The 27,286-nt window shown below is 56.3% G+C and overlaps 3 protein-coding genes across 4 annotated transcripts; 1 reads left to right on the top strand and 2 right to left on the bottom strand.

Moving 5' to 3' along the window:
• Positions 1–9: 9 nt before the first annotated feature.
• Positions 10–8,242, bottom strand: LOC309445744 (mesothelin-like protein). Its single transcript, XM_082064798.1, has 17 exons — positions 8,185–8,242; positions 7,716–7,809; positions 7,195–7,226; positions 6,799–6,848; positions 6,119–6,239; positions 5,956–6,041; positions 5,438–5,564; positions 5,165–5,355; positions 4,992–5,082; positions 4,776–4,911; positions 4,044–4,228; positions 3,706–3,861; positions 3,395–3,528; positions 3,039–3,172; positions 2,791–2,885; positions 1,615–2,581; positions 10–851 (listed from the first exon to the last, which is right to left on the bottom strand). Exons 2-17 carry the CDS (start codon positions 7,753–7,755, stop codon positions 769–771), a joined length of 2,628 nt encoding a protein of 875 aa, XP_081920924.1. The 5' UTR covers positions 7,756–7,809; positions 8,185–8,242; the 3' UTR covers positions 10–768.
• A 1,748-nt stretch (positions 8,243–9,990) lies between these two features.
• RPUSD1 (RNA pseudouridine synthase domain containing 1) lies at positions 9,991–14,704 on the bottom strand. The gene is made up of 6 exons (XM_082064119.1): positions 14,565–14,704; positions 13,720–13,911; positions 13,500–13,623; positions 13,256–13,358; positions 13,078–13,179; positions 9,991–12,786 (listed from the first exon to the last, which is right to left on the bottom strand). Exons 2-6 carry the CDS (start codon positions 13,899–13,901, stop codon positions 12,392–12,394), a joined length of 906 nt encoding a protein of 301 aa, XP_081920245.1. The 5' UTR covers positions 13,902–13,911; positions 14,565–14,704; the 3' UTR covers positions 9,991–12,391.
• A 59-nt stretch (positions 14,705–14,763) lies between these two features.
• CHTF18 (chromosome transmission fidelity factor 18) lies at positions 14,764–27,126 on the top strand. 2 transcript variants are annotated; one of them, XM_082064520.1, is made up of 22 exons: positions 14,782–14,872; positions 15,033–15,203; positions 15,377–15,503; positions 15,624–15,795; positions 15,903–15,992; positions 16,133–16,185; positions 16,611–16,752; positions 17,164–17,376; positions 18,108–18,205; positions 18,386–18,509; positions 18,942–19,075; positions 19,355–19,448; positions 19,520–19,618; positions 19,994–20,124; positions 20,411–20,573; positions 20,893–21,117; positions 21,718–21,867; positions 22,565–22,695; positions 24,562–24,706; positions 25,539–25,655; positions 26,346–26,397; positions 26,741–27,126. In XM_082064520.1, exons 1-22 carry the CDS (start codon positions 14,791–14,793, stop codon positions 26,875–26,877), a joined length of 2,850 nt encoding a protein of 949 aa, XP_081920646.1. In that variant the 5' UTR covers positions 14,782–14,790; the 3' UTR covers positions 26,878–27,126. The 2 variants fall into 2 exon arrangements, with proteins under 2 accessions (XP_081920647.1, XP_081920646.1); XM_082064521.1 differs by lacking the exon at positions 15,033–15,203 and having other exon boundaries at positions 14,764–14,872.
• The last annotated feature ends 160 nt before the right edge of the window (positions 27,127–27,286 follow it).

Genomic DNA, 27,286 nt, shown 5'->3' with positions numbered 1-27,286 from the left:
GGAGGGCATAAGAACTTTGTATAAGATTTTCAGTGGGTGATCTGCAAGTTGGAGGGATAAATGTTCACTCGTAGTAGAGATATTGGAGGATGAGATACTAGATAATTAAGAAAGAGCTGAAGTGGAAACATCAGATTTAAGCCAGCCAGAAAAACTACAATGCAAAGAACTAAACACATCAAAACCCACATTTGATTATGGAGGGGGAAAAAAAGTTGATGTTTTATTTTATAGCATTGCAACGATAATCAAGATAAACTATCTTCACTTAATCATCCCTCTAACTAGGCTTGGCATAGTTGGAACAAATCTGGATCAAAAATCTCCTAAGTTCCTGAAACAAGTCAAATGCAATTTAGTGGACCTCTGAGCTTTCAGTCTGCGTTGCTGGGCCGTATTCTGCTGCTCTTGCAACACTGATGACTCGAATCCCTGAGTTGTCCCACGGTTTCAAAGGATCCCAGTGGGACTGCTTGGAAGTAAAACAGCACTCGGTGTGAGTAAAGCCGGCAGAACCGGGCCTGCTATCAGCACTGGTCAATATTGCATTATGTAGAGCAACGAGCTAGTTAGTACCTGCTGGGCTGGAAAAAGATCTGTCCTCCCTTCACTGCCCAGCCTCAAAAATAACGAATAAATTCTGGCTGGTGCCAAATGACCAAAGTCTGTTCCTGTCCTGGGTTTCTGCTTTCCAGCAGGGATGTTGCCAGCACCGTTATTTGCAGGATGCTGAGGGTTGCAGGTGAGGGCGGTGCTGGGGGAGCAGGGTCAGAGCAGCCCCCGCAGCAGGGATGTCCCCACGGCCACCGTCAGGATGGACACCAGACAGGGGGACAGGTGGGATCCTGATCCTGGGGGGAAAAATGGATGGGAAAGAACTGGGTTATCCAACAAAGCACAGGTGAGTGCTCAGGACTGCAGGGCAGCTTCGGGTGCTGCTGCCCCAGAAGTGAGGTGAGTCCAGACAATGCTTTTCTGCTTTTTGAGACATTGCCCACACCTGTACCCACCTGCACCCTGTTATAAATGTCACCTGGCCGAGGCTTTTCTGACTTCCACCAGCATAAAGCAAGACTAAATCTGTTTGAGTCATTAAAACTAGGGATGTAGCTCTGTCAGGACAGAGGAATTTGGATTTTAGGGCTTTTACAGCAACGCCTTGTCAGAAACACTGTGTGCAGCTGAAATACAGAAGGCCATATCCTTGCCTTGTGAAAAATACCGAGTGCCTTGGCGTTAACAGAATTACTCCAGTATTCTGCAGGGCAGTTATAGATTCATAGAATCATTTGGGTTGGAAGAGACCCTCAAGATCATCGAGTCCAGCCATAAACCCAGCTGAGATTTGATGGGGGCTGCACGCTCAGAAGGTGATGAGACACCTTAAGGTGCTGGACTTGACAGCGCAGTGGATCTGAAGGCAAAATTTTCCAGATCCCAGGGCTGTAAATGGCCATAGACACATCGCTGCGAATCTAACCAGTAACTGCTTGGGGTTTCTGGTGGAGAGCAGCCAGTGGTGCTGGGTTTGCCCAGGAGGAAGGTGGAGCAGCTGCTGCTTGTTGGTGAAGATGGTTCCTAAGCCTTTCCCAACCCCAAACATTCCCACCTTACCAGATTCAGGCTGTGGGTTGGTGCTTCCAGTGGTTGTGGGTCTAGGTGACTGTGGTGCACCTGCGGTTGGTTTTTTACTGGTCTCACTGGCGGTGTTGGTGGAAGAGGGGCTGGGAGATGCTGGCGGGGCACCGGTCACACAATCCAATGTTGTAGTCTCGGCCGTGGAGGAGATGACGCTCTTTTGGGTGGAGTGGGGACTGGGGGTGGGCTGGGGAGGGGGGTTCACATCTGTGGGTGCAGAGGGGGAGTGAGGGACAAGGGTGCTGGGAGCACTGTGGGTGCTGGGGGTGACGGTGTTCGGAGTGGCAGGAGCAGGGTGGACGGTACCCCCAGGTGCTGGGGGGTTGGAGGACACCAGCAGGGTGCTGGTTTTGTGGGTGGTAACCACCGAGTTAGGAACAACACTGGTGGTGGTGGCACCGTGTGTGACAGCCGGGGGTGGGACAGAGCTGGGAGAGGTGGCGTTGGGCTTGACAGTGGCCAGGATGGTGCTGAGGAGGGTGACAGCTGGGGGGGTGGCCGTACTGGAGGAGACAGCTGGATGGATGGAACATGGGACGATGGGGCCAGTGGTGGGAGCAGATTGGGCGGTGGAGGTGACAGGGGGACTCCCAGCAGTGCTGGGGACAGGGGTGTCAGTGCCTGGGGGGGTCAGGCTCGGGGGGGGGACCTTGTGGAGGCCGGTGCTTGAATGAGTGGTAGGGTGGCTGCTAATGGCAATAGGGGTGGGGACAGTGGGGAGGGTGGTGGGCGCAGGGACGGTGGCAGTGGGGGTGACACTGGCCGAGGTGGGGGGGTGAGAAGAGGGGACCGTCCCCCCTTGCAGGCCGATTCCCAGGACACAGTCCAGCTCCCGCTGGGACTGTCTGTGCACCCAACGCATCACCGACGTCTCATTCTCAGCGTCCTTCAGGTAAGGGAGGTTTTCCCCAAGCAAATTTTTCACATCCGTGACACTGAGTTTCTGCAACACACGAACAACAGCATCTGTGTTCATCATCACGTCTGGCATTGCCACAAAATGGGACTCAGAACAAGTTATAACATCCAAAAGAAAATTTAAAATGGTAAAAAAATAGACACTTGGAGATGTGATGGGGCTGTGGACCCAAAACTCAGCCCTCGATTAGTCCCTTTGTCAGGGACAAGAGCAGCAGCGGAGTGGGGACGTACCTGCAGCTCATCGGGATTTAGGGCAAGGAAAGTGGTGATGTTGATGGTAACACCAGCTTCAGCCAAGTCTTTAAGGTCCTGCACTGGAGCTCCACCTTAAACAGAGCATATGGGGCACCTGAACACTCCCAACACATTTGGAGGGGATCTGGAGACTGCAGGACATGTCTCTGGTGTGGCCAACGCCCCTGGCCAAGCAGGAGGTACCCGGCCTCTGCGGGGAGAAGGGTAAAGGCTGAAGCACCTACCCAGGTAGGGCCCAATCCGGCACAAATACGCCCCGGGACTGCCAGCCTGGCTGGCAAAGGCCTCCCGGGCTTTTTGGTAGAGTTGGTCCTTCTTGGTTTGAGAGCAAGAAGAAATGTTTAATCGCCCAGCAGTCCTGGGGAGAGGGAGAGTCACAGGTTAGAGCCGGGGGCAGCACCCCAATCCACAGCTAAAGCCCTTTTATTGGTGGGGGGACATGAACCATCTGTCCCTGACCGCGGTGCCAGGGGCTCCGGCAGGAGCTGGAGCAGGACAGGACCATCCCACCCTGCTACCATCCCACTATCCACTTCCCTGTGCTCCTAGGACCAAAAAGTATCCCTAAAAAGTGGCTTACCTGATTGCTTCTGGAGAGATTCGCTTGATGTCCTCCTCCTGCAGATTACAGAGGTTTTTCCCACCGATTTTCTGAAGCAAGGGCCCAGTCAAGTTGCCTCCCAGGTCCAGGTACCTCCTGATCAGCTGCTGGACCTGGGAAACAGTTCACATGGTTGCATGGGAAGGAAGATGCTCTGGGTAGAAATCGCTGTGCTGCAAACCCTCCGTGCTGCCCACGGGTGATGCCTCCGCCCCGAGCTGGGCTTGGGCACCGAGCGGTCCCGGTTCGGAGTCACTAGCCCCTGTCCCCTGCTGCTGCCATGGGTTTACCTGGGCATCCCCCCACTTGCCATACATGGGGTTGAGCAGGACTGACAGCGTGTCACTGGATGTCACCCACCACCGGCTGATCTCCTCCGGCGTGTACAGGCGGGTCAGCGACCCCAACAGCTTCAGCTGCTCATCGGGCAGCCCCGACGGGTAAGCCTGTAGGGCCAGGGCAGGGGGGTGGAAAAGAGGGTCAGGGAAGGGAAAAGGAGGCAGAAACAAGCACAAAGGACCTGCTCAGGTGTTTTAATCCCTGTTCCCACAGTGGGTTTTGCCCATCCCAGAGCATGCCCACAATAACTGGGGCTGGGTGGGGGCTCCTGTCCTGCAGCACCCATCACCTGGTCCAGCTTTTTTTTCACGACCCAGATGTACGCCATGGGGAGTGGCTGTTCCAGCAGAGCCTTCAGGCTTGTTTTTACAACGTCACTGCTCAGGCACAGGTCAAACTGCTCAATGGTGTCGTAGTCGATGAGTAAGAAGGGATCAGAGACTGTGCTGGCCGTGATGGGAGCGTACAGGCAGCCTGTGGGCAGGGAGGGGTGTCAGGGTGTCCCTCCCCACCATGAGGCCCCAGAGCCCCTCAGAAGAGCCCCAGTGAACCAACAGGGAATTGCAATAATGCAGATCAAGCTGTCCTGACAGGCAGGACCGTGAATCCCCCTCCCACCCCTGCATCCCCAGCCCATGGTGATGCCTTATTCACTTCCATTCCTTGAAGTTATTCCTGAAGGACCTGCTGCTGTTTCTGCGGGTGACGTGTACTTTGTCCCGTTAAAGGTAACTAAAACCACTCTGCTAAGGTGAACCCTTTCCCACATCCCCCCCATGAGCATCCTCTGGTCTTGCAGCATCCTCCCCAGCTGCTGCCCCTGCCCGGGAGTTTTCCCCCTCTGTCCCAGATGCTGCTGCTGCCATATTCCTGCTCCCAGGTATGAGCAAACACCCCAGTGTGCTGAAAGGACATTCCCCCCATCTCCTTGGTTACTTTAGGGGAATCCCACAGCTTTCTGCCCCATCCTGTCCCCCCCCCATAAGAGCTCAGACTGGCTGTGGTGAAGGGGAACACTCACCATTTGCGTTCCGCTTCAGCCTGGGATGAGACGAAGCTGTGAGAGCCCTGAGGATGGTCAGGGATTTCTCCCGCTGGGAACGTCCCTGGCTGCCATAGGCGGCCGCGATGCTCCTGACGAAAGCCTCCCGCACTGCCTGGGGGTCAGAGGACGCTGCGTCCCACAGCCTGGGGGCTCATGGGCACCTCACCCCGGGGTCTCAAAGGGGGGACTCACCTCGGCCACCAGGCTCAGCGTGGTCTGGTTCAAAGCCAGCATGAGCGGCCCCAAGTTTTGCAGAGTTTGTAAATCCCAGCTGGAAGGATCCCTGCAGCCATCAGGAGAAGGACCAGCTCAGCATCCTCTCGGGTACGGCATCCCCCCATGAGAGCAAAGCAGAGGCTCCTTACTTGTACGCTGTGCCCCCCCTGAGCAGCACGGTGTTCAGGGCATCCTGCTGGGCTGCTGTCAGTGCTGGGCAGAGCTTCAGGTTCTCCAGGACGCCGGGGTCCGAGGCCGTGATGATCTCAGGCTCCATGTCACACACCAGCCCCCCGAGGCTGCTCAGCTGCTCGGGGCGCAGGTGGCTGCTCCTCACCCCCTGGGAGAGACCACCCGGCCCTTGTACAAACACCCGGGGGATGTGGGGGACCCCGGCAGCTCCCACCTCACCCCCCACTCACCAGGCAGGTCAGAGCCCCACGGAGCAGCCCCGTCCGCTGGGCTGAGCCCCTGGGCAGCAGCTCCAGGTTCCCGCGGGATGCCCGGGTGTAAAATGCTTTGCAGGTCCCAGCGTCCAGCTCAGCCAAACTGCGGAGAACAACTGGGGTGAAGGGCTTGTCATGACCTTTAATGTTTTTTGGGGAGGGCATGGGGAGAGTTGTCTTCAATGGTCACTCCATTCTGAGCAATGAGCTGCCAAGTTGCACAGGGCTGGGGGGGCTCCTCTCCATGTCTTGGGCATAGGATTGGGGGTTCCCAACCCCACATGCCCCATGTCCCAGCCTCAGAGAGGAGCAGGGTGAGGGAAGGACCAGGGGTCTGCAGGGCTGGAAATGCCCCATGCTGGTCTGATGGTGCCTGCAGACAATTTTCCTAACTCTCTTCTCCTACACAGAGCTCCTGCATGTCCCAGGATGTATCATGGCCACGCCAGCCAGTGCTGGATGGTGGGATTTGGCACCAAACCCTCTGTACTCACTCAAAGAAGAGCAGCAGGTCCGGTGGGTACCGGCTAAAATCGGCTGTCAGGTTCTTGGCAGCAAGCAGGCTGGCCAGGCAGGAGAGCTGGGCAGAGAGAGGCTCAGACAGTCAGTGCCGAGGCAGCACAGCCCCTTTGCCCCCCAGCCCCAGCTCCTGCCCACCTGGGCAGCGCTCAGCTCCGTCGGGTTGCTCTGCAGCCCCTGGGCGAAGGCGAGGACGGTGGCAGCGGGCAGGTCACTGGCCGGGACGCACGGGAATCCTTGCAGGAGCGAGGCCGAGAGGCTGCGGTGGGGAGATGTGGTTGCGTTTCACCAACTGTTCCCAACACCCCATGGAGGATGAACCTGCTCCTTCCCTCTGGAAATCCCCCTTTGCCCCGATGGCGCAGTAAGTAGGAATAATATGGGGTGTAATTAAGACTTTCCCTAACCCCAGTGCTGTGGTGACACCGAAGGGGATGCCCTGCAGCCGTGAAGGTGGCTGTCCCATGTCCCCATGGCCGGGGTGATGGCAGAGGTGCCTGGGCAGTTGGGTGAGGGGGAAGTCAGCAGAGCCTGGATTTCAGCTCGAGGGAGGTTCCCGTTGCATCTGCATCAGCCCCATAAAGGGAAGGAAATTCTTGGTGTGTTTGTGCCAATACAAAAGCTGAAGTGGCTGAAATCCCAGCGCCAGCACCAGAACTGGCTCTGCAAGGCTCTAAATCCTCCAGCCCAAATGACCTGTCACAGCAGCCGTGACACGGATGTGGGGAGAAACGCAACACCCACCCACACCTTTCCCACCACCCGCATCCCCCAAGACCCCCCACTTGTCAGAGACCATGCTGGGGTCTGGTACTTACTTGGGGTGCTGCTCAGTGGTGAACTCGATGGCTCCCATGATCAGGGTGGCCTAGGGATGAGGACAGGGGATGATGCTCAGCCCCAGCAAGGGATGGGACAAACAGCTTTTAAATGCAGGGACCAAGCGGGAAACGGGACCTGACCCTCCAGCAGCAGGGCTGTCCCTGCTTCCCCCAGCTGGGGGCTGGTGGCCCTCAGGGTTAGTGTCCCAGCCCTTGGATTGGAGCAGGGAGTGAGGGACGGGATGGGACAGGGACATGGGCTGTACAAGGAGATGATGGCTTTGCCTTCCCAGAGACAAAGGACCAGGGGAACTGTGGCAGCTCTGCTGCTCCTGGCACCAGCCGGGATGTTTTGGCAGAGCTCCGGTGTACCCGGAGCCATCGGGGACTCACCGCTGCTGCCTTCCCCAGGTTTGCGGAGAAACCTGCAACAGAGCAGGAGCGGGTTATAAAACATCCCTGTTATAAAACATCTCTGTTATAAAATATTCATGACCATATGTGCAGGCAGTCGGGGGTTGTTCTAAAGCAGCTCCAGGTTTACAGTCTGGGAAGGGCCTTTTCTTTGTCAGTTTAATAATATTTAGTAAATGCTGGCAAACACAGTGCAGAGCAGCCCCTGTACCGCCCTGCAGCCTGTGCCAGCCCGGGCAACCCAGGGTGTGTTTAGAAGACAAAAAGAGATAAATCTGCCCCTGGAAATCTGTTTGTGCAGATTTCTAATGCTGTTCTAGCTGTGGCTGGGAAAAACTCCCACTGCCTGCAGATGCTGCTGGGAGCACCAAAGCCAAGTGGGTTGGGAATGAAAAGCACCGTGGGCTGGAGCATCCCCAGTGCCCGGGGGTGGCAGAGGGTCCTTGGACAGGCAGGGGGGTCCAGGCAAGGTTGGTTTGGGGGCACAAGACATCACTTACAGAGGCCGAGGGCGATGGCTGCCAGGACTGCCCACACCATCCTGCCTGTGCTGGGGCTTCGTCCTCAGAGCAGGTCAGGGGACAGATTTTAATCCTATATGACAGAAAACAGAATATCATTCTCTGTTATCAAATGAAACCCCACAATAAATTGTCCTCTTTCACACCCAGATCCCTGTTCCCATCTGGATGCTGCAGGGAGAGGGTCCCCCTCCATCCCCTGCTTTCTCACAGGACCACACCAGTGCAGATTGGGAGAAATCCATTATAAACCAGTGGAGGGGCACCCACAGGCATTGCCCTCCCCCCATACCCAACCCTATAGCTCTCAGCTAGAAACCCCCATAGAAAATAAATCCCAGCTCTAGAAATGCCATCAATGGGCTGCACAGAGCAATGAGCTTATCACCCTTCCAACCAGATGTGAGCCTTTTTTCCACTAAGTTTCATTATTTTTCCCAAATCTCACCGGTGGCCTTGCCAGTCGCTCTCCGTCCAGCTGGATTTGGCTCAGGGATGCGGGTTCGGTGCTGGGGACGGTGGATTCTGTGCCGGGGATGGTGCTCACCCACCGCGGGGACCGGGATGAGCAGCGCCGGGGACGTCTCGGCACTTATGTGCTGCGGGGTGGGGATGTTGCTGTGAAAACGGGGTGTGACGGGGCAGTTTCTCAACCGTGTTTTGTAAAGCTGTTTCCTCTCCTGGTTTTGGTTTGTTCGGTTTTCTTTCCCCTTTGTAAAGGGTCACTTTGAACTTCGGGGTGAATTAGTTAAATCCTCTGGGTTAGAGGCTTCTATGCTCCTGTTGGAGGCAAAGGTCCTCCCAGTTAGTGAGAAACCTTTGAGCTACTCAGGGGTGTATTTTACAGTGCAAGTGGGGTGCAGAACAGGCAAGTCCTCGGTGACAGGCTCAGCACCCCCAGGAGGTGCTTCTCCTCGTGTCCATCCTTTTTGACTTGTTTATGGATAATCCCTTTGCCTTTTTTCCAGCTTTCTCCCAGTAATTTCTGATCCCGCTCTGAGATGCCATGCAGAAGAAGGAGACTTAGAGAAATGAAGAAAAGCTTTTCCAGGGCTGTGTGATGAAAACCTGAGGAGCCTGATACCGCACACACATTATCTGTGCGTTTATCCCGGGCAAAGGTATGGGCAGTGGTCGGCCGGGCTCCACCACCCGCATGGCCAGGTTTGGGGACATCAGCCTTTGCAAAGTGTCCCTGGACCCGCTGGCACAGCATTGAGCAGGGTTTGCCATCCCCACTGTCCCTGTCCCCCACCCAGCAACCCATCCTGCAGCACCAGGGCTCGGTCAACCCCCGCGGGTGTTACTGGTTTCTATTTTGGGATGATTTGCTGTAAAAATAGCTCTTGTTGGAGTGGCAGAATTGCAGAAACTTGTTTGCTACAAGGCTGTTGGTGGGACGCAGCCCCTGCCGCGGGCTTGCTGGGCAGAGGTGGCTGGATGGGAGGGCAGAGGGACGTCGGGGGCCCTTTGGGGGTCACTGTGTCTACCATGTCCCCATGAGGCTTTAGACTGGCCCCAGAACAACCCTGGGGGCTGTGGAGGAACAGGCACAGGAGCACTCACCCTAAACGTCCATGAGCTAGAAGCATCTGCCCCATCCCCTTCCCTGGGGGCTCCGACCGCATCCCCTGCACTGGGCAAGGTAGAAATGCCCCTGCACTTAACCCGCTGCTTCTCCGCCCTTGCTGGGTTTATAATCTTAAAAACCTCCCAGTCTGCAGGGTGCAAATAATTCCTTTGGGTCTTCACTCACTTTTCCAGCTGCATCAACCCCAGGAATGACCACTGAGGTACATAAGTTATGTAGAAATTGTGTTGCAGCGGCTTTCCCTGTACACCCCCTAAACACCAGCTCCCCCGTTTCCCTGCTAGAGAGCTGCGATGATTCAAAATTAGGAGTTTTTCTTCCGTCTCTGCTATTTGGTTAAGGACAATCCCAGCTGCTGCTGCTGGCTGGGATGGGCAGCGGGCAGGGCCGGGCAGGGCAGTGCCATCTGCCCCCGCCATCTCGGGCATCCTTGGGCATCTGTGTCAGGGTTTCTAAATCCGGGAGGGTTTTCGGGTTGCTGATCGGGTGGTTTCGGCCGGGGGGGTTGCAGCAGGGCGAGGACGATGCGGGTGCTCACACAACAGGTCAGCAGGTCCCGCTGTGCCGGTCCGGGCTCATTCCTGGCAGCTCCCGGCACCGCGCCGGCCCGTGCGGGATGGAGAGACCAGAGGGTGAACCGCAGGGTACAGACGTAAATGGTTTTACTGTGGTGATGTGCAACAAGGAATAAGGGTTATTGCAAGCGTACAGAACATCACGAAACACACACCCGATCACAACCCCCCAAAAGGAGTGGATTCACACGCAATGCAGAAATGGTCCCGTGATGGCAGAGAGGAGGGAGCGGGACTGCACGAGACATGGGAAGGGCACCAGGAAAACACCTCTGCAGGGTAAGGAAAAATATATATGTCTGGCTGCCGCAGTTTTGGGTAAAAGTGCAATGCACGGGGCAGGGGCTCCTCCACGCAGATGTTGGGGAGAGTAATGGGTGCCAGTCCCCAGCTGTGACGGTCCCCCACCTTGTGGATGGGCACCGACATGTCCCCATGTACCACCCGAGTGACCACCAGCCCCACGGCCACAGGCAGCCTGGTCCCCAACCTGCAGCTGCAGGACACGTCCCGTCACGCAGTGGGAACTGTCCACACATGCGCCTCCTGTGCGTGTCACCCATGTTCATCCTTTGACAAACAGATTCATGGTTTAATTTACAGCTTCATTCTTTGCCAAACAGATTCATGGTTTAATTTACAGCTTCATCCTTTGGCAAACAGGTTGATGGTTTAATTTACAGCTTCAGGACCCGCCTGTGGCTGCCTGTCCGCTCCCCAGCCGCTCCTGGGCAATGGGACGGGCAGAGACAGGCCTGGGGAGGGAGGAGATGGATCTTCTGCTCCTCCAACCCCACCCTGAGACCTCTGCCACCAGCTCCTGAGCCCGTGTCCCTGCTCGGTCCCCAGGTACCGGTAGAGCCATGAGCTCTGTGCTGGTCCCCATCCTACAGCTGACAGCAGCACTTTGTGCCAAGCCATGAAACCAAGGCGATGGTAACCTCCTCCGTGGCCCCGCACCCATCCAGGGACACCAGGGATGGGTGATGCAAAACCCCGTGAGGTTTCGGTGACCTATAGGGTGCATTCACCTGCAATAAGAGGGCTGTGCCATTTTATTTCTCCTCAGGGCAGGGATACGAGTTCTGTGAAACCACTGTGGGTGCTTTTCAAATGGGACGGGGCTCGTGGCATGATGGTAATTCCAGGCACGTGCTGATGTGGCGGCTCAGTGCCGAATACCGCAGGGATGGGTGCTCTGGGTGCAACGGGCTCCAGCCCCCCCATCCCTCCCAGCCCAGCTGCCCCCTCTCTTCATTTTCAAAGTGGGGTGGGAGGGAGGGACTGAACCAGCCTGACACCAGCTGGCACAGCAAAGGAATTTCCAGAGAAGCTCCTCTACATCTTGCAAAGCTGAGTGCCAGCGTGAGCTTCGAGCTCCTTCCCACCCATCACATCACTGCTCAGCCTTTTCTGCAGCTCCAACCATTTCCTTGGCCGCTCTGGCTGCTCTAGAGCCCCCCCAGACCGCCCACCCCAAGGCCCTGACACCCCCGCAGGAACTGGCCAGCGAGGGGTCATGCGATGGGACCAAAACTGATTGCCCCTCATTTGGGTACAGCAGAAAGGGGCTGATGTTTCCTGACCCGTCTCAGCAGGGTTTACATCCACACGCAGGATAAAAGTGGGGACTAGGGAAAGGCAATGCTAGGAGAAAGAATAACAAGATCTTTTAAAAAAGCTTTGGGCTGCTGGCTATTCTGACCACAGAAGTACAAAAAATACACACATTCCTGAGCCCACTGGTATTCCAGAACCACTAAAAGACTAGATTCTTCTTGTAAGAAATCTGAAAAAAGTCTAAAACCCATTTGTAACAACTCATTTGCCTTCAACAAACCTTAAAAAAACCCCACGTGTGGGCTGAAGCAGGGAGGGAAGCACAAGGGCTCTCCTGTGCCCATCGCACAGCCCAGCTCTGCAGGCAGAACACCCAGGGCTGCCTCAGGACTGGGGGGGCTGTTGTTCCCCACAGGCTGCACTTCAGCCTCCGCATCTCCCACCTCCCACAGACCAGCGAGCGCAGCAGCCTGGAGTGAAGGGAACAGGGGAATGCGGACACCGAAGCTGCGTCCAGAATGTTCTCCTCTCCCTTTTGCTGGGCTGCATTTTAGCATCCCAGCGCTGATTTGCAGATCCATCCATCGTGCTCACGGCAAACGCTGCATCTGTGTTCCCCCAGCTGTGCCCGAGCCCTGGGACAGGGACATAAAGCTTTGGGGTCACTCTAAGGTGGTACGTGACACACTGGCTCTGCTGCTCAGGCCCAGTATTAGGAAAGGGGAATCCAGCGGCCAGATGGACGATGTGTACATTAAAAAATAAACCCATCCTAATCGCTGCTAAAATCTGTCTAACCCCAGCCCCAGGAGTGAGGGAAGCCACGGTGTACAGAGAGTGCAGATGTGGAGTCAGCGCTGGGTTCTGTGGATACCCACTGGGACAGAAATGGGAGCGTTGGGCTGGAAACGCAGAGACGCGGTGTGTGCTCACTCCAAAGCCCACTCGGCCAACCACTGCTCGCGCTGGGCTCGCTGCTCCTCCGTCTCTGGGCTCTTGGCTTCGCTCAGCGCCTCGTCTCCTCCACCGCCGAGCACAGCTTCCTGGCTCTCCTCCTCCTTCTGCAACACCTTGTCCTTCAGCTCTTGGATGATCTCATCCAGCCGGTGAGTGACCTGGTGAGGCACCCAGTTGCTGTCCATCGTGGTGACGAATGGGTCGGGCGCGCAGACCTCGATGAGCTCCTTGCCGGTGGGGATGCGCAGGTAGTAGGCGTGGAGCATCATCCGGTAGGGACTGCTGTCCTTCTTGTGGCTGTAGGTGAAGTCCCCCACGATGGGGTGGCCGATGGCGCTGCAGTGAACCCGCAGCTGATGAGTCCGCCCTAGGAGGAGAGCAGGAGAAGCAGGGACAGGTTACCCCTGAATCCCTCCTCAAAGGCACAGCGGTGCGAGGTGACAACGCACCAAACGGCATTTGTCCCCTTAGTCTGAGAACCTGAGTTCTCTGTGAGCTGAGTGTGGCTCTTGGCTCTGCTCACCCCTTTTTTAGGCTTTATTATTTTTATGGCACCATGCTGCAACCACAGTTTGGGGCTCCAAACGCAGGTCCCACTCCAGCACCTCCACTGCCTACCTCAGCACCCCCCCGTGCTGCCCTGGCCCCCACCTCCCACCTGTCAGTGGCTGCAGCAGCACTTTGGTCACAGGGTCTCCACTGTATGAACCGTGCTCGAGCACGATCAGCTCCGACTGGCAGGGTTTGGGATTTTCGCAGCCTGCAACAAGATGCGGAGGGGGGTCAGCTCCCCCAGCACGGCCCAGCAGCGTGGGCAGGGCACGGGAGCTGCTCACCCTCCGTCCCGTCGATGCACATCATGTGGGTCATGCCCTCGGTCGTGTTCTTCCCTATGGCGTAGCAGATCGTCATGCGGTTCTGGCTCACGTGGCCCCTGACCTGCAGGGCAGAAAACCGGTTTGCAAACCAAGCCCTGGCGCTCACCAGCACTGGGAGGACAAGAAGCAGAGGCCAAGCTGCAATTTTGCAAAACCAGAAGGTAAGACAGTCCAGAGGCAGGACCTGGCGGAGGGGGCTTACCAGGGCGAGATAGGCTTTGGTCACCAGCCGGTCTTTAAAACACTTGTAGGCGCTTCCAGCTGCTGCTTTGTTGAGTGCAACGCACAGAGCCCCGCTGGTGGAGAAGTCGAGCTGGTGGCAGAACCTGGGGAGGAGATGGGAGGTGGAGGAGCATGCCCGGGCAGTGTCCCCTGCCCAGGCCAGCCCCAGTGACAGCCCGGTTTGGTCTCCAGCCACTCACCTGAAGCCGTAGTAGGTGTCGGGGTCGGCCAGCTCAGGGAAGCGGTACTTGAGCTGGCTCTGCAGGGTCAGTGTCTCGTACCACATCTTGCTGTCGATGCGGATATCCCAGTGCTTGTTGACCACGATGAAGTCGGAGCTCTGGTACAGGATGGACAGGTTGTCGATGGTGCCCGGCTCCATGGCCAGCGCCCTGCAGGGAGCATGGCGGGAATCAGGGCAAGTGGGGGGGAAAGAGCCTCCAGCCGCAGCCCCCGCACCCCCGGGATTGGGACAGCACCCCAGGGGAGCGAGAGGACCCAATGAGAGCAGGCAGGGAGCAGCACCTGGCAGTGGGTACCCCCGTGGGGCTGCGTGTACCGGTGCTGCACCGGTACCACTGTCACACCGCACAGGTCTCCCAGCCTTACTCCCGTGTCACACTGTGCAGGTCTCACAGCACCACCGGTGCCACCACTGTGTCGGTGCGACAGCAGCGCTACAGCCACAGCCCTCCCCGTGTGACACCGTACAGCTCCTGCCGCCTCCCGGTGTCACCGCACAGCTCTGCCACCGGCCCGCTGTCACGCGTGCAGGCCCCGCAGCCGCACGATGCCGGGCCGATCCGGTGCGACAGTGGGGCTAGTTCTCACTTTTGTCCTACCGCCCCAAAGCCCCGGTCCCGCTGCCAGCCGGGACCGGACCGCGATTTTGGCTGCCCGCAAGGGACATGCACGGCGGAGAGGAGACGGGACGCAGCGGAAGTGTCACGCACGGCGGAGAGGACCCGGGACAAGGCGCAGGGGACACGCTCGGGGAGGGAAACACCACCCCCCCCGCCCCGACCCCCGCTCCCCCCGGTCCGACCTGCAGCGCCGTCCCCGGGCCGGGCGGGCGGCGAGTGGCTACATCGCATCCACCGGCGGCGCCGGGCCGCGCGTCGCGTCCAATCAACGCCGGCGCCGCCGCGTCCAGCCGCACGTCGCGTCCAATCAGCGCCGCCACCGTTTCCGGCCAATGCGCTGCGTCCAATCAGCAGCGGCTCCGCCGCGGCGCGGCGGCCGGAAGCGGGGGGCGGGCGGGAGTGGGGCCCATGGCGGACACCGAGGAGGGTCCCGACGATGATTTCTACGAGCGGTTCGCGGACGAGCTGGAGGTGCTGGCCGAGCTGGGAGGTGGGTGCTGCTGCGGCGCCGTGTCCGGTACCGGAGACGGTGGCGGAAGGCGGGAGGGCGCGGGCAGGAGCCGGGCTTTGCGCGGCGGGCAGCGGAGCCGCCTGTGCCCGCCCTACCGCGTCCCCTCCGGTGATCGGTACCGCCGTGTAACATCTTGCAGATGATCCATCCCCACTCGCTGGCCCCAAACTCTCCCAATTCCGGGGCAGGAGCCACCCACCGGATGAACCCGACGTCCCCCCCGGGGGCAGCGACCCCGGGGGCACCAACCCCAGGAAGAGGGACCGGGGCTGTGTCCCCCCCGGCTCCCCATCGCCACCCACAGCCCACAGTAGGTTTGGTCAAAGCCGGGTGAGCAGCCCCGGTGGGTCCCCGGGTGCTGCTGACCCCTCTCCCCGCCCACCCGGTGCTGCTGGATGAGCAGCAGGTACCAGCCTTCAAGCAACGATGCTTCTCCTCTTCCTCCTGCCCTCCCCTTCTTCTCCTTCTCTTCCCTTCCTTCAGCCCCAAAACCGAAGCGGCAGCGCCTGGAAGCTGTTAAGAAGCTCAGCTTTGGTGCGGATGATGAGTTGGCTCCTGACATCCTCCAGGATGCTGGTGCAGAGACACCTTCTGCTCCCCACACTACCAGGTTGGCCACCTTGAACCCTACTTTTAGCAGGGGCGAGGGAAAAAGCCCTCGAACCCCACCAAAGGTGGGGTTCGAGGGCTTTTTCCCTCGCCCCTGCTAAAGGAATTTGATGCTCTCCAGCTCAGACCACCTGGAGATGAGCGGCATGGTCCCACTACAGACAACACCATCCTCCAAGAAGCGAGTCCTCAAGCGGCCACCCATCCTGGAGGACTATGTCAACGTGACGTCCAGTGAGGGCACCAGGGTCTTCATGGTGGTGAAGGATGATCCTTCCAGGACAGGGGTGGAGGTAAGGAAGGATCTGAATGCTGGGCTTGCTTCTCAGTGACCTCCATCCAGTTCGGGAGGGGATATTTGTGCTGACCATCATTGATGTGTGTCTACTGGTCCTTGCAGCTCTCCAGTTGCCTGGGCTGGAATGCACGCAGACCGCTCCACTTGCTGGGGGTGCCTTTCTCCTACCTGAAGGAACAAGTGAATGAAGAGGTATCACATCTTATGCCCACCTTCCCATCTTCCCCTGCCACCCCTGGATAGACACAGTGTTGGCTCCCGAATCCCTGCTCCACCCAGCTGTGGGTTAACGGGGTGTCTCTGATTCCCTTCTTGCCCTCTTTGTGCTCAAGCGTCGAAGACAGGTTCTGCAGGCGTCGCAGCAGCTGACAGAGATAATTAACAGGTGAGATGTTGGGATGAAATCCTATTCCTATCCCTGCCACGCTGTCAAGATGCTCCAGTGGGGGTCCAAGTTTTGGGGACGGGTAGGCAGACGAGCCTCTTTGCTCTCAGCATCCCCAGCTGGGGAAGTCTGGCTGTAATTCCCAGCTCTGCTCTGACTCTCCCTGGAGGTGTTTAAAAGGATATTATGAAAAAATTCTTCACAAAAAGGGCTGTCAGGCATTAGAACGTGTTGCCCAGGGCAGTGGTGGAGTCACCGTCCCTGGAGGTGTTTAAAAGGTGTTTAGAGGTTCTTAGGGACATGGGTTAGTGCTGGACCTACGTAATGGTTGGACTTGATGATCCTGAGGGTCTCTTCCAACTGAAATGATTCTATGATTCTGTGACTCCCTGGGTGGTTTGGGCCAAGTTAATTCTTTCTTGCAGTTGCCTCGAGAGCGAGACCAGCACCGAGAGCCCGGAGCCCAGTGGGGACGTGGAGCCAGCAGACGAGGAGGAGTCTGGGCTGCATTGTCTCTGGGTGGACAAGTTCACTCCCCGGCGCTACATGGAGCTGCTCAGTGATGATGTGAGGTGCTGGGATAGGTGGGGGCTTGGGGTTCGGGTGGCTTTACCGTTTTTATAATGCTTCATGCAGTGGGATCACAAAGGTGCTGCCTTTGGTTGTGAGGCTTTCAGCACAAAAAAAGATTGGGTGGACCTTAGCTAGGAATTGCTGGCTATTTTGTTTTTTCTGGAATATTGTAAGTTTTCTAGGGAATTGGAAACTATGGAGGAGGCTGAGAAGTGCTGGGTTGAGCCAAGACAGATGAGGGCAGTGGGGATGGGTCTGCTCTGGGCAGATATGCTCTGCATTGCCTCCCTGCTCCTTCCTCTGCAGACTATGCTGGATTTAAGCCATGGAGAGGCCTTTCTCTGTCCTTGGCTGGATTCTTCCGAGGTTTGATGTGGTTTCCTTGCTTTCCTGCCCACCATGCAGTACACAAACCGCTGCCTTCTCAAGTGGCTGAAGCTCTGGGACACGGTGGTGTTCGGGAAGGAGAATGCTGTGAAGAAGAGCAAGCCCAGCACTGAAGCTCGTCCTCCGTTCAACCAGCCCAAGGAGCAGCAGAATAAGTGGAAAACGAAGGTTCAGCTCACTGAAGAGATTCTGGAGGCTGAGCTGGACCAGCACAAGAGACCCAAATACAAGGTGAGCAGGACAGGGGGCTGCTGCGGGGGTCTCCTCTCCTGTCCCACTCATCCTGCCACCAAGGTGAGGAGCAGGGTCTTCCCTTTCTCTTCCAGGACAGGTCTAGGAGAAATTGGATTCCTTGTTGCTTTTTGGCAAATAGGAGGTTTTCTCATTGCCTCTTCTGTTTTAGCTTGAGTAATGTGATAACAATGGGAGGGGAACAGACTTCCTCCAGCCAAATTAATTGGCCAGTTGAGGAAAGATGTACCCTTTTTAGGAGATGTTGATCTTGTCTTTATCTGTTAGGGGCAGATATGACATACTTTTGAGCCAGAGTTTCTGCATCCAGAAAAGAGCAATGATGCTCAAAAGCTAAAGGAAGCAGAGATAACACACCCAGGCCAGCTTACCAGCTTCAGCCTGCCCAGTGAGAGGATATAAAAAAGGGGAAACAAATATAAATGTTAACAGCATTGCCTCTCAGGAACGTAATTCGGGAAGGGATTTTGTTCAGCCTTTTCTATCTATTGCTCTGCAAACCTGAATGTATGCACGAGAGATGCTGCCAGGATGAGTTTCTGTTACAGTCTACTTCCTCCAGTGACTTTCCCTTCTTCCTGTGTATCTGCAAACCAGTGCAGCAGCTCCCAAGCCCATTTTTCAGACTGTAGATGCTCATCTCCTTGCACAGCAGCTTCGGAGGGTGCTGGAGGCACCGCTGCCCCACTCACCCCCTCTCCCTGCCTCAGGTAGCCTTGCTCTGTGGCCCGCCCGGCTTGGGAAAGACCACGCTGGCCCACGTCATCGCGAAGCATGCGGGATACAACGCTGTGGAGATGAACGCCAGGTGAGTCTGCACTGGCTGCACAGCCCAGGAGCTGCCGGGGGTGACGCTGTGATGGCGGTGACGCTGTGATGGAGGTGACGCTGTGATGGAGGTGATGCTGTGATGGAGATGATACTTTGATGAAAGTGATATTGCAATGAAGGTGATGCCACAGCAGCCTGTCACTGATTTGTCTTGCAGTGATGACCGCAGTCCTGAGGTCTTCAAAACTCGCATTGAAGCTGCCACCCAGATGAAGTCTGTGCTGGGTGCCAACGAGAAGCCCAACTGCCTGATCATTGATGAGATAGACGGTGCACCCACGGTAAGCCCAGCACAGACCTGGCCACCTTTTGCAGTAACCACTTAATTCATAGAATTATAGAATAGTTTGGGTTGGAGGGACCTTCCCAGCTGCCCCAGTGCCACCCCTGCCATGAGCAGGGACATCTTCACCAGCTCAGGTTGCTCAGAGCCCCGTCCAGCCTGGCCTGGGATGTCTCCAGGGATGGTTCATCCACCCCCTCTCTGGCCAACCTGGGCCAGGCTCTCACCACCCTCAGCATAAAAAACTTCTTCCTCATGTCTGGCCTGAATCTCCCTCCTTTAGTTTAAAACCATCACCCCTTGTCGTGTCACAACAGGCCATGCTGATTATTGCCCTCTTGGCAGCTCATCCCCTTTACGAGTGGGTTCTTGCCACTGAACAGCACGAATACATCCCTTCTCTCCTTGAGTTTGTATTTTTTTCCCCAAGGCATCTATCAACGTGCTGCTCAACATCATCAACCAGAAGGATGCGGAGGGCGAGGCAGCGGCCGGCGCGGGCCGGAGGAGACGGCGCGAGGGTGGGCTGCTGCTCCGGCCCATCATCTGCATCTGCAACGACCAGTGAGTGTCACCCGCGGGACTGGGGAGGGCTGCAGAGCTGAGAAGTACTTTATGAAAAGTAAAACTAAACATGCTCAGCTTTCCTCAACCCCTCCAGGTTTTGTATCTGGGGTGACTTGTAGCTGGGTGTGGGCATATGGTTGCATTTGTGCATGCTCAGGCGTGCAGCGATGTCCGTGCAGCTGATAAATAATCCATCTCTCTCAGAACAGAGCATTAATAGCTGGATATTTTCCTCTGCTAGGGTCACTCAGAGACCCCTGTGCTTCCCTTTGCCAGGTACGTCCCTGCCCTGCGGCCGCTGCGGCAACAATCCTTCCTGCTCACCTTCCCCCGGACGGCCCCGTCGCGGCTGGCCCAGCGGCTCTGCGAGGTGCGGCACAGCCCAGGGCTCCTCTGCCCCTCCCCGGGCAGGGAACCCCCTCCTGACCCCCTCTCCCGCAGATCGCCCTGCGGCAGGGCATGCGGGCGGACACGGGCGCGCTGCTGGCCCTGTGCGAGAAGACGGAGAACGACATTCGCTCCTGTATCAACACCCTGCAGGTACGGGGGTCGCTGGAGGGTTCTGGGGAACACAGACTTGGAATCACAGAGTCATTTTGGTTGGAAAAGACCCTCAAGGGCTTTCTTGTCCTGAGAGGCCCAAAGCTCAACCCAGGATTCAAGATTTGGCCTCCCTAGTGCCCAGCACAGGGAAACGATCACCAACAGACTTGCTGTGGCTCAGATGGGGATGGAGGAAAAAAACTGTGCCCCAGGCAGATCCACCCTGTTCCCTGTGTTATTTTTAACCTCAGTTTGCCTACGACATGAGGGAGAGCAAGGTGTCTGTGTCTTTCCCAGCACCAACAGGCTGTGGGGGGCATCCCCTTCCTCTCTCCATGGCCGTGTCTCCCCAGCCCCTCTCTCTTGTTGCAGTTCCTGCACGGCCGGGGCCAGAAGGAGCTGAACGTGCAGATGGTGCAGACCATGAAGATCGGCTTGAAGGACCAAAACAAGGGGCTCTTCTCCATCTGGCAAGAGATCTTCCAGCTGCCAAGGGTCCAAAGGTAAAGAGGGGCGATTTATAAGGTCTGCTGTCTGCTTGGGGCACGCTGATTTGTGGCACTGCAAGACCTACAGTGGAAAAACCTGAAGGATCCTGGAGAGTTGCAGCAGATCTGGCTTTGTCACAGGTTTGCGTGTCCAGATGCTCTTTGGCCGCTTTCTTTACTGCCCAATAATTTGGCGTTGTTATTGTTTTCAGCCCAGTTTGCAAGGGTCCAGATATTCCTTCCTGGTCCGTATAGGGCTGAGGGCACTCTGAGCTCTTCCTTCCCTTTGGGCTCCCCCCAGGCACAGGATCGGGATGGACCCCGCTTTACCAACCCAGCTACTGGTGGGCGATGAGGACCTGGCACACCTCGGGGGGACAGCTGGCTTCAACGTGTCCTCCCAGCGCTTCCACCACGTCCTGCACCTCGCCACGTCCTCGGGGGAGCAGGAGAAGTTGGCCCAGGTAGATCAGATGGTTTAGGGAGTAAGAGCCGAGCTGTGCCAGCCAGAGCAAGGATGGCTCCTGATCTGGGGGGTCCATGGGTGATGGGCGCCTGGGGAGATCCCTCCCTGCAGTTGGATTGTGCTAATTTGGGATGGAGCGTTGGGGTGTTGTAGTGGGATGCTACAATGGGCAACTTGATCTGTGTGAAGATGTCCCTGCTTGTGGCAGGGGGTTGGACTAGTTGAGCCTCAAAGGTTCCTTCCAACCCAAACTATTTGATAATTCTATGACCATCTGCATGACCTTGAGCCTTCTCTAATCCTGTGTTCGCTTCCAGGGTCTGTACGAGAATTTCCTGCACATGAAGCTGCGGGACTCAAGTCTCGGCTCAGTCTGTTTGGCGCTGGAGTGGTTGGGCTTCTCCGACCTGCTGGGCCAGGCTGTCCTGCACCGGCAGAGCTTCCAGCTGCTGCGATACCTGCCCTTCCTGCCCGTGGCTTTTCACCTGCTCTTCGCAGCCACCAGCGTCCCCCGGCTGGCTTATCCCAGCAGCCAGCACGAGGTGAGCACTTCGAATCCTGGGGTCAGTTTTGGGCCCCTCATGCCAAGAAAGCCCTTGAGGTGCTGGAGTGAGCTGAGAGAAGGGAACGGAGCTGGGGAAGGGGCTGGAGCACAAGTGTGATGGGAGCGGCTGAGGGACCTGGGGGGTTCAGCTGGAGAACAGGAGCTGATCTCTGAACTGCCTGAAAGGAGCTTGGAGCCAGGGGGGGTCGGGCTCTGCTCCCCAGGAACAAGCGCCAGGACCAGAGGAAACGGCCTCAAGTTGTGCCAGGGGAGGTTGAGGTTGGATCTGGGGAACAATTTCTTCCCCAAAGGGCTGTCGGGCATTGGAACAGGCTGCCCATGGCAGTGCTGGAGTCACCATCCCTGGAGGGGTTGAGCAGACACGGAGAAGAGGTTCTCAGGGACATGGTTAGTGCCAGGAGTGGGGTAACATTTGGACTCAATGATCTTGAGGGTCTTTTTCAACCAAAATGATTCTATGATTTTATGATCCTAAGTACGGGGGAGGGCATGGTGGCTCCGTGGCTCCAGCTCTGTCCCCTGCAGGGATGTGTGCGGTTGTAGCCGTGGCTGAGCTGTCCCTGCACTCCCCACTCAGGCCGTGGCCAAGCTGAACCACATGCAGAACCTCGTCATGTCCATGATGCTGGGGATAACGCCCAGCGCCCGCAGCCGCACGGGGCAGCAGTCCTTCATCCTGGAGGTGCTGTGTCTGCTCCTGGACATCATTGCCCCGAAGCTCCGACCGGTGAGTCCCCACTGGCCCCCTCTCCCTGTCCCAGACCTCTGTCCCAAATTTGGGATCTGTTTGATGTACACCTGGAGCAGAGGCTGGGTGAAAGCCGGTGATACAGTGCTGAGATACCCAAGTGCTGGGGGTGGGAGACGGTGTCCTACACCTCCCAGATACCTGCACCAGGGGTGGCCTTGGCCTGAGCGTGGGTTTGGGGACTGTCACTGTCTCCTTGCAGCATCTCATCTGCACACACAGTTGTGTTGGTTGCGTTTACCCTTTGGGCTATCAGAAAGGTCTGTCCCTGCTCTGTGATGTACCTGTGTCCCTGATACACAAGGAGGGGAGACTCAGGCCAGACACAAGGAAGAAATTGTTGCCCCTGAGGGTGGTGAGAGCCTGGCCCAGGTTCCCAGAGAGGTGGTGGATGAACCATCCCTGGAGACATCCCAGGCCAGGCTGGACGGGGCTCTGAGCAACCTGAGCTGGTGAAGATGTCCCTGCTCATGGCAGGGGTGGCACTGGGGGAGCTGGGAAGGTCCCTGCCAACCCAAACTAGTCTGTGATTCTGTGATAGGAAACTAAACTTGGTCTGAACCTCGCCGGTGTTAACTGTCCTTTCTCAGATAGAGCCAAACCTCCCACCTCAGGTTATTTTTGTGTTTCAAAGTCATTCTGGGTCAGCGATGCCGGGCCTGTCTCTCCTCCCCAGGTGAACACGCAGCTCTACAGCCTGAAGGAGAAGCAGCAGCTGGCGGAGCTCATCAGCACCATGCTGGCCTACAACCTCACCTACCGCCAGGAGCGCCTGCCCGAGGGCCACTACGGCTACAAGCTGGACCCGTAAGTCCCGAGCGCGGGGAGAAGGTGTTGGGCTCCAAAGAAACAGCAGAGAGTTTAGGGAGGAGTTTGAGCCCAAAGGCATCGTGGGTTTGAGCTGGTTTCCTGCAGCCAGAGGTTTCTCGAATCCTGGGCTCGGTTTTGGGTCCCTCATGCCAAGAAGCCCTTGAGGTGCTGGAGCGAGTTGAGAGAAGGGAACGGAGCTGGGGAAGGGGCTGGAGCACAAGTGTGATGGGAGCGGCTGAGGGACCTGGGAGGTTCCTGAAAGGAACAGGGTGCCCAGAGCAGTGGTGGAGTCACCATCCCTGGAGGGGTTGAGCAGACATGGAGATGACGTTCTCAGGGAGGTGGGGGATTGGCTGGACTTAATGATCTTGAGCATCTTTTCAAACCAAAATGATTCTATGATTCCATGAGAGTGGCTCTGCAGGGATTTTCTATTTTTTTGCTGTAATTTTTTAAAAAGACGAGCCCAGGAACCCAAAGCAGGGCTGGTTTTGCTTTAATGGGATTAAAGGAAAAGCAGCAGCTGCCTTTGGCTCTCACCGGAGCTGGCAGAGGAGGGACCGAAGCTGCTGAGCAGAGCAGGTCCACCTGGGCACATTGCACACAGGAGCTCACTGTAGCCACAGTTAATTTGTATATTAATAGCCAGCCCTTGCTAGAGTTAAGTCTCGCTTTAAGTGTATACACTGTGCTTTAAGTATATACAGAGCTGTAAACGCTCCCAAGGCTTCAATGAATACAGACCCATCCACAGCTAGGAGCAAGGCTAATGTCTTCCTGGTGCAAAGTTAATTACAAAAATTAGCCTCTGTTAAATTGAGCAGCTGTATCTAATTACAGTGAAGCACTTTATGTTTGGTTTTTTTTTCCATGGAAAGGCCTGCAGGGGCTGCAGAGAACCGTCCTCTCTTGCCCTCCCCATGCCAGGCTGTGCCACCAAAATGTGGCCGTAGGGAAACCATGAGACACCAGGAGCCATGTGGCACAAGCAGACCTGTTGCTTTGCTTTGTTTTGCTTTGCTTTGTTTTGCTTTGCTTGTTTGGCAAAGTCTGAGCTGGTTTACAGGCCATGCAGGTGATTACCGGGATGGCGGGGGTGTCACGTACTGGTGCCACCTGCAAGTCACGTCCCAGCATCTCTCTGACAAGCAGAGTTGTCGTTGACAACAAAACTCATGTTTTCTCTGTAAAACTTTTTAAATCATAGATTTGACAGCTGATTTCTGAATGACTGCAAAGCTCTCTGTTTTGTTGCCTTTATTTTAAGGGGAATAATATTGAATGTGCATAAAGCGTGAAATATTTACAGCTGGCAGAGGAACTGGCCCAGCAGGCTGCTCGGTGCTGGGGCTGCGCCTGGGCTGTCGCGGTGCTGGAAAAGGCTTCATTCCAGACCTGGTGCACCAGCCTCGTTAGCAATAAGACTTCTCTGACTAGCCAGAATTACTGCTTATGGCCGTATCTTAATTAAACAGCTCCCTGTGGACACCTCTAGTGTTCACATGAAGGTTCATGGTGCCACTTGTGCCCACGCTGGGATGTGACCACAGCTTCTTCAGGGCAATCTGTTCGGCACAGACCTGCCTGTGGCTTCCTCTTCTTGCATTAAAACCGAGATGAAAAAAGCGCGTTAATCCCTTCTGAGTTCCCATTCAGCTGAGATGGCCTGCAGCAGCCTGGCTCTGATGTACCGGGCATAACGGAGAGCGCGGTGATGGGGAAACTGAGGCACAGGGGCCAGGATCACACTGGTGGGGACGGGGCTTGGAGTCTGGCAGGTCTCTCTGTGCGAGGCTGCGGTTTGCAGAATGCTTTTTTATTTTCAATATTGATGTTTTTTTGTCTGTTTCCACCACGGTGCAGGAACGTGGAGGCCGTGTGCCGGTTCCCGGACCTGCCGGCTCGCCGGCAGCTGAGCTACCAGGCCAAGCAGCTCATCGCCAGGGAGATCGAGCTGGAGAAGATGAGGAGGACGGAGGCTTTGCTGCAGGCGCGAAACCTGGGCCAGGTAGGGACGGCTGTGGGTTCGGGGGGGATGGTGCGTCTGTTGATGGGGATAAAGTTCTTAGCACTGGGGTGGGGACTCGGTGGCTTTTGCTCTGCAAATGGAAATCCAGGATTAAAACCTCCCCCCCCAGGCGCAGCGTCTGGCTGCACATCTGCCTGCGGGCAGCACAGCTGTGCTGGGTCATCGGCCTGAAGGGCTCATGTTTGTGCAGGAATTTGGGAAGGAAATGCTCACTGTAAATTAAAGCTTTAAACTCTCTAACGAGGGTTGCGATGAGAAGGGAATTTTAGTTCATCTGGCTGTGATTTGTTCATGTCCGTGAGGGAGCCGAGCGCCTCTCCTGCCTGCACATTCCCTCGTTGCTTCACTTACATATTCCCAAAGCCCCTGGCAGGAGCAGAATCACTCTGCCCCCCACAAACCCTGCGTGGAGCAGCAGGCAGAAGGCAGGAGAAGGTAGAAATGGGTGGAAAAAACTGAGAAGTGGCTCAGGTGTAGCTGCTGCCTGCCCTGCCCTGGTGCTGCGGGGATAATTAAACCCCGGGAGCCTCTTCTTGGAGCATCTTGGGGGATGTATGGGGTAAAGAGATGCTGTAAGAACATCTCTGGAGGCTCCTTGTTTACACAGTGCAGACTGTGAAGGCCCAGGGAAAGGACTGCAAACACGCACGTGCCTGAAGCGCCCCCGGGGCTGATCCCGTGTGCTGCTGTGAGACAGAAAAGGCTAAAAACAATGCTTAATGTGTTGTTTGGATATTGTAATCAAAGCTTGCAGCAGCTAAGGGGGATGCCCAAACCTCAGAGCCCTGTTTCAGATCTCTCCTCCCCACAGGAGCCTGGGAATGGCCATGGCGAGGCAGGGGACCCAGCTGATGGGGGCGCTGAGCCCCCCAACCACCAGCAGTGGCTGGAGCACATCGTCCGGAGAGCGGCTGCGGGGGAGGACAAGGTGAGGCGGGGGCTGAGATTTACACCCCCATTTCCTACCAGTGTGTGCAAGAGACTGGCTGGCTCCATTGGTATTTATTTATTATTTTTAGTACGTTTTCCTTTATGAGAGTAGTTTGACACCACACGTCCCATAAATGCATCACTGGGTTTAAAGATGGGGATGAATTGGATCCGGGCTGGGGGGGGGTTGCAATTATGGGCCATGCAAAGCTTTCAGGGCTGGGGAGGGAAAGAGAGGGGGATGTTTGGGCTCAAAAAGCTGAATTTTGGCTCAGTGGAAGAGCTGCTTGTGTGCTGGGGAGGGTTTGCACACAAGAGGGGTCCTGGGCCACGTCCCCTCTCTGCAGGCTCAGCTTTGAGACCTCAGCTGTCTGTAAAAACCTGCTTTAGCACCACAAGCCTTACATTTTGTATTCCCCACCCTATTTTGAATGCAGATTGCATATTTTTTTTTCCTGAGGCCGCTGGCCCTTTCTGCAGGATTTGCATCCAGCTGGGGGCTTGGAGGAAGGAGCTGGAGCAGCCCTGAGCAAGACCCCAGCAAGTGGACCCTTAGACCCTGCTTTAGACCCTGCCTAGGCCTGTCACAAGTGTCTAGCTTTGCATGGAGAGACACCGGGGTGGCTTTTGGCAGTTTGTGAATGGGAGGTGTGCTCACCTCCTGCTTTTTTGTTGGTTTTTTTTGCAGCCCGAGACTGACTTTTTCGGGCGGCCGATTCAGCGGGTGGCTGCAGCTCCGGGTAGGTGGCAGAGGGATATGGGGACCATGGGTGCTGCTTTGGGGAGGGGGGGTCCCTGGACCTCACATGGATGCCCAAACTGGCGTTCTGTCTCCAAATGCTGAACGGGGCGGGGGGAATCAGTGGCATGGGGATATTTGAGGGAACTGCCCCTCAAATTTTGGCAGCATCCAAAGGGCCAGAAAATACCCATAGCTGGGGAGCACTGATGTTGGTACCGCCTGTGTTTGCTGATCTGGGCTTCAGGAGCATCAGCTCTGCCCTTGCAAACCTCCCTGCACAGGCTGTAACGTCACAGCTTCAGAGTTTCTGCAAGTTTTTGACATCAGTTTTCCCCCCGCAGCCCCTCAGGCCTCCAAGGAAGAGTCGATTGAGAGCCAGATGGGAAAGGCGGTGGGCAGGAGCGACGTCTGGTTCCGCTTTAACGAAGGGGTTTCCAACGCCGTCAGGAGGAATATCTACATCAGGGACCTGCTCTAGCGGGGCAGCGATGGACCCCTGGACATTCTATAGGTGGAACTGAAGGGATAAAGCTGACTTGACTTTCTAACCCATGGATGGGGTGTGTGTGTGCATGATCCCCAGTTGTTTTTTGGGTATACATTTATTTTGTTAAAAAAAAAATATATATATATAAAATAATCATGAAGTATTGTTCTGTTTATTTCATTTATAATCCCTTGTTTGCCGTATTTTACCCTTTTTTTCCCTGCAAAATTGTTTTCTACAATATACAAAAGACTATTTAAAATCACTGAAAATGTTTTATAAAAGTTTTCTTCCTTTGCAAGTTCAAATGTGCCAGCTTGATGGCAATAGCCCAGGGCTGAGACTGGACCCTTTGCTGCTCCTGTCCCCCCACCCTGCCCACCCCCATGTTTTCCCCATT

The sequence above is a fragment of the Streptopelia decaocto genome (assembly GCF_964273445.1).
Source record: "Streptopelia decaocto genome assembly, chromosome: 13".
Classification (NCBI taxonomy): Eukaryota; Metazoa; Chordata; class Aves; order Columbiformes; family Columbidae; genus Streptopelia; species Streptopelia decaocto.
The sequence above is the reverse complement of the archived record's forward strand: the minus strand, read 5'-3'. Positions and strand labels throughout refer to the sequence as shown.

Excerpts from the sequence above, each read along its gene's own strand:
- LOC309445744 (XM_082064798.1), bottom strand. The coding sequence starts at position 7,755 with ATGGTGTGGGCAGTCCTGGCAGCCATCGCCCTCGGCCTCT. Across the intron at positions 6,849-7,194 it reads ACCTGGGGAAGGCAGCAGCG|GCCACCCTGATCATGGGAGC; the intron begins GTGAGTCCCCGA and ends CCTCATCCCTAG. Across the intron at positions 5,565-5,955 it reads GACCTGCTGCTCTTCTTTGA|TTTGGCTGAGCTGGACGCTG; the intron begins GTGAGTACAGAG and ends TGTTCTCCGCAG.
- RPUSD1 (XM_082064119.1), bottom strand. The coding sequence starts at position 13,901 with ATGGAGCCGGGCACCATCGACAACCTGTCCATCCTGTACCAGAGCTCC. Across the intron at positions 13,624-13,719 it reads GACACCTACTACGGCTTCAG|GTTCTGCCACCAGCTCGACT; the intron begins GTGAGTGGCTGG and ends TCTCCTCCCCAG. Across the intron at positions 13,359-13,499 it reads CCAAAGCCTATCTCGCCCTG|GTCAGGGGCCACGTGAGCCA; the intron begins GTAAGCCCCCTC and ends TCTGCCCTGCAG.
- CHTF18 (XM_082064520.1), top strand. The coding sequence starts at position 14,791 with ATGGCGGACACCGAGGAGGGTCCCGACGATGATTTCTACGAGCGGTTC. Across the intron at positions 17,377-18,107 it reads ACAAGAGACCCAAATACAAG|GTAGCCTTGCTCTGTGGCCC; the intron begins GTGAGCAGGACA and ends TCCCTGCCTCAG. Across the intron at positions 20,574-20,892 it reads AGCAGGAGAAGTTGGCCCAG|GGTCTGTACGAGAATTTCCT; the intron begins GTAGATCAGATG and ends GTTCGCTTCCAG.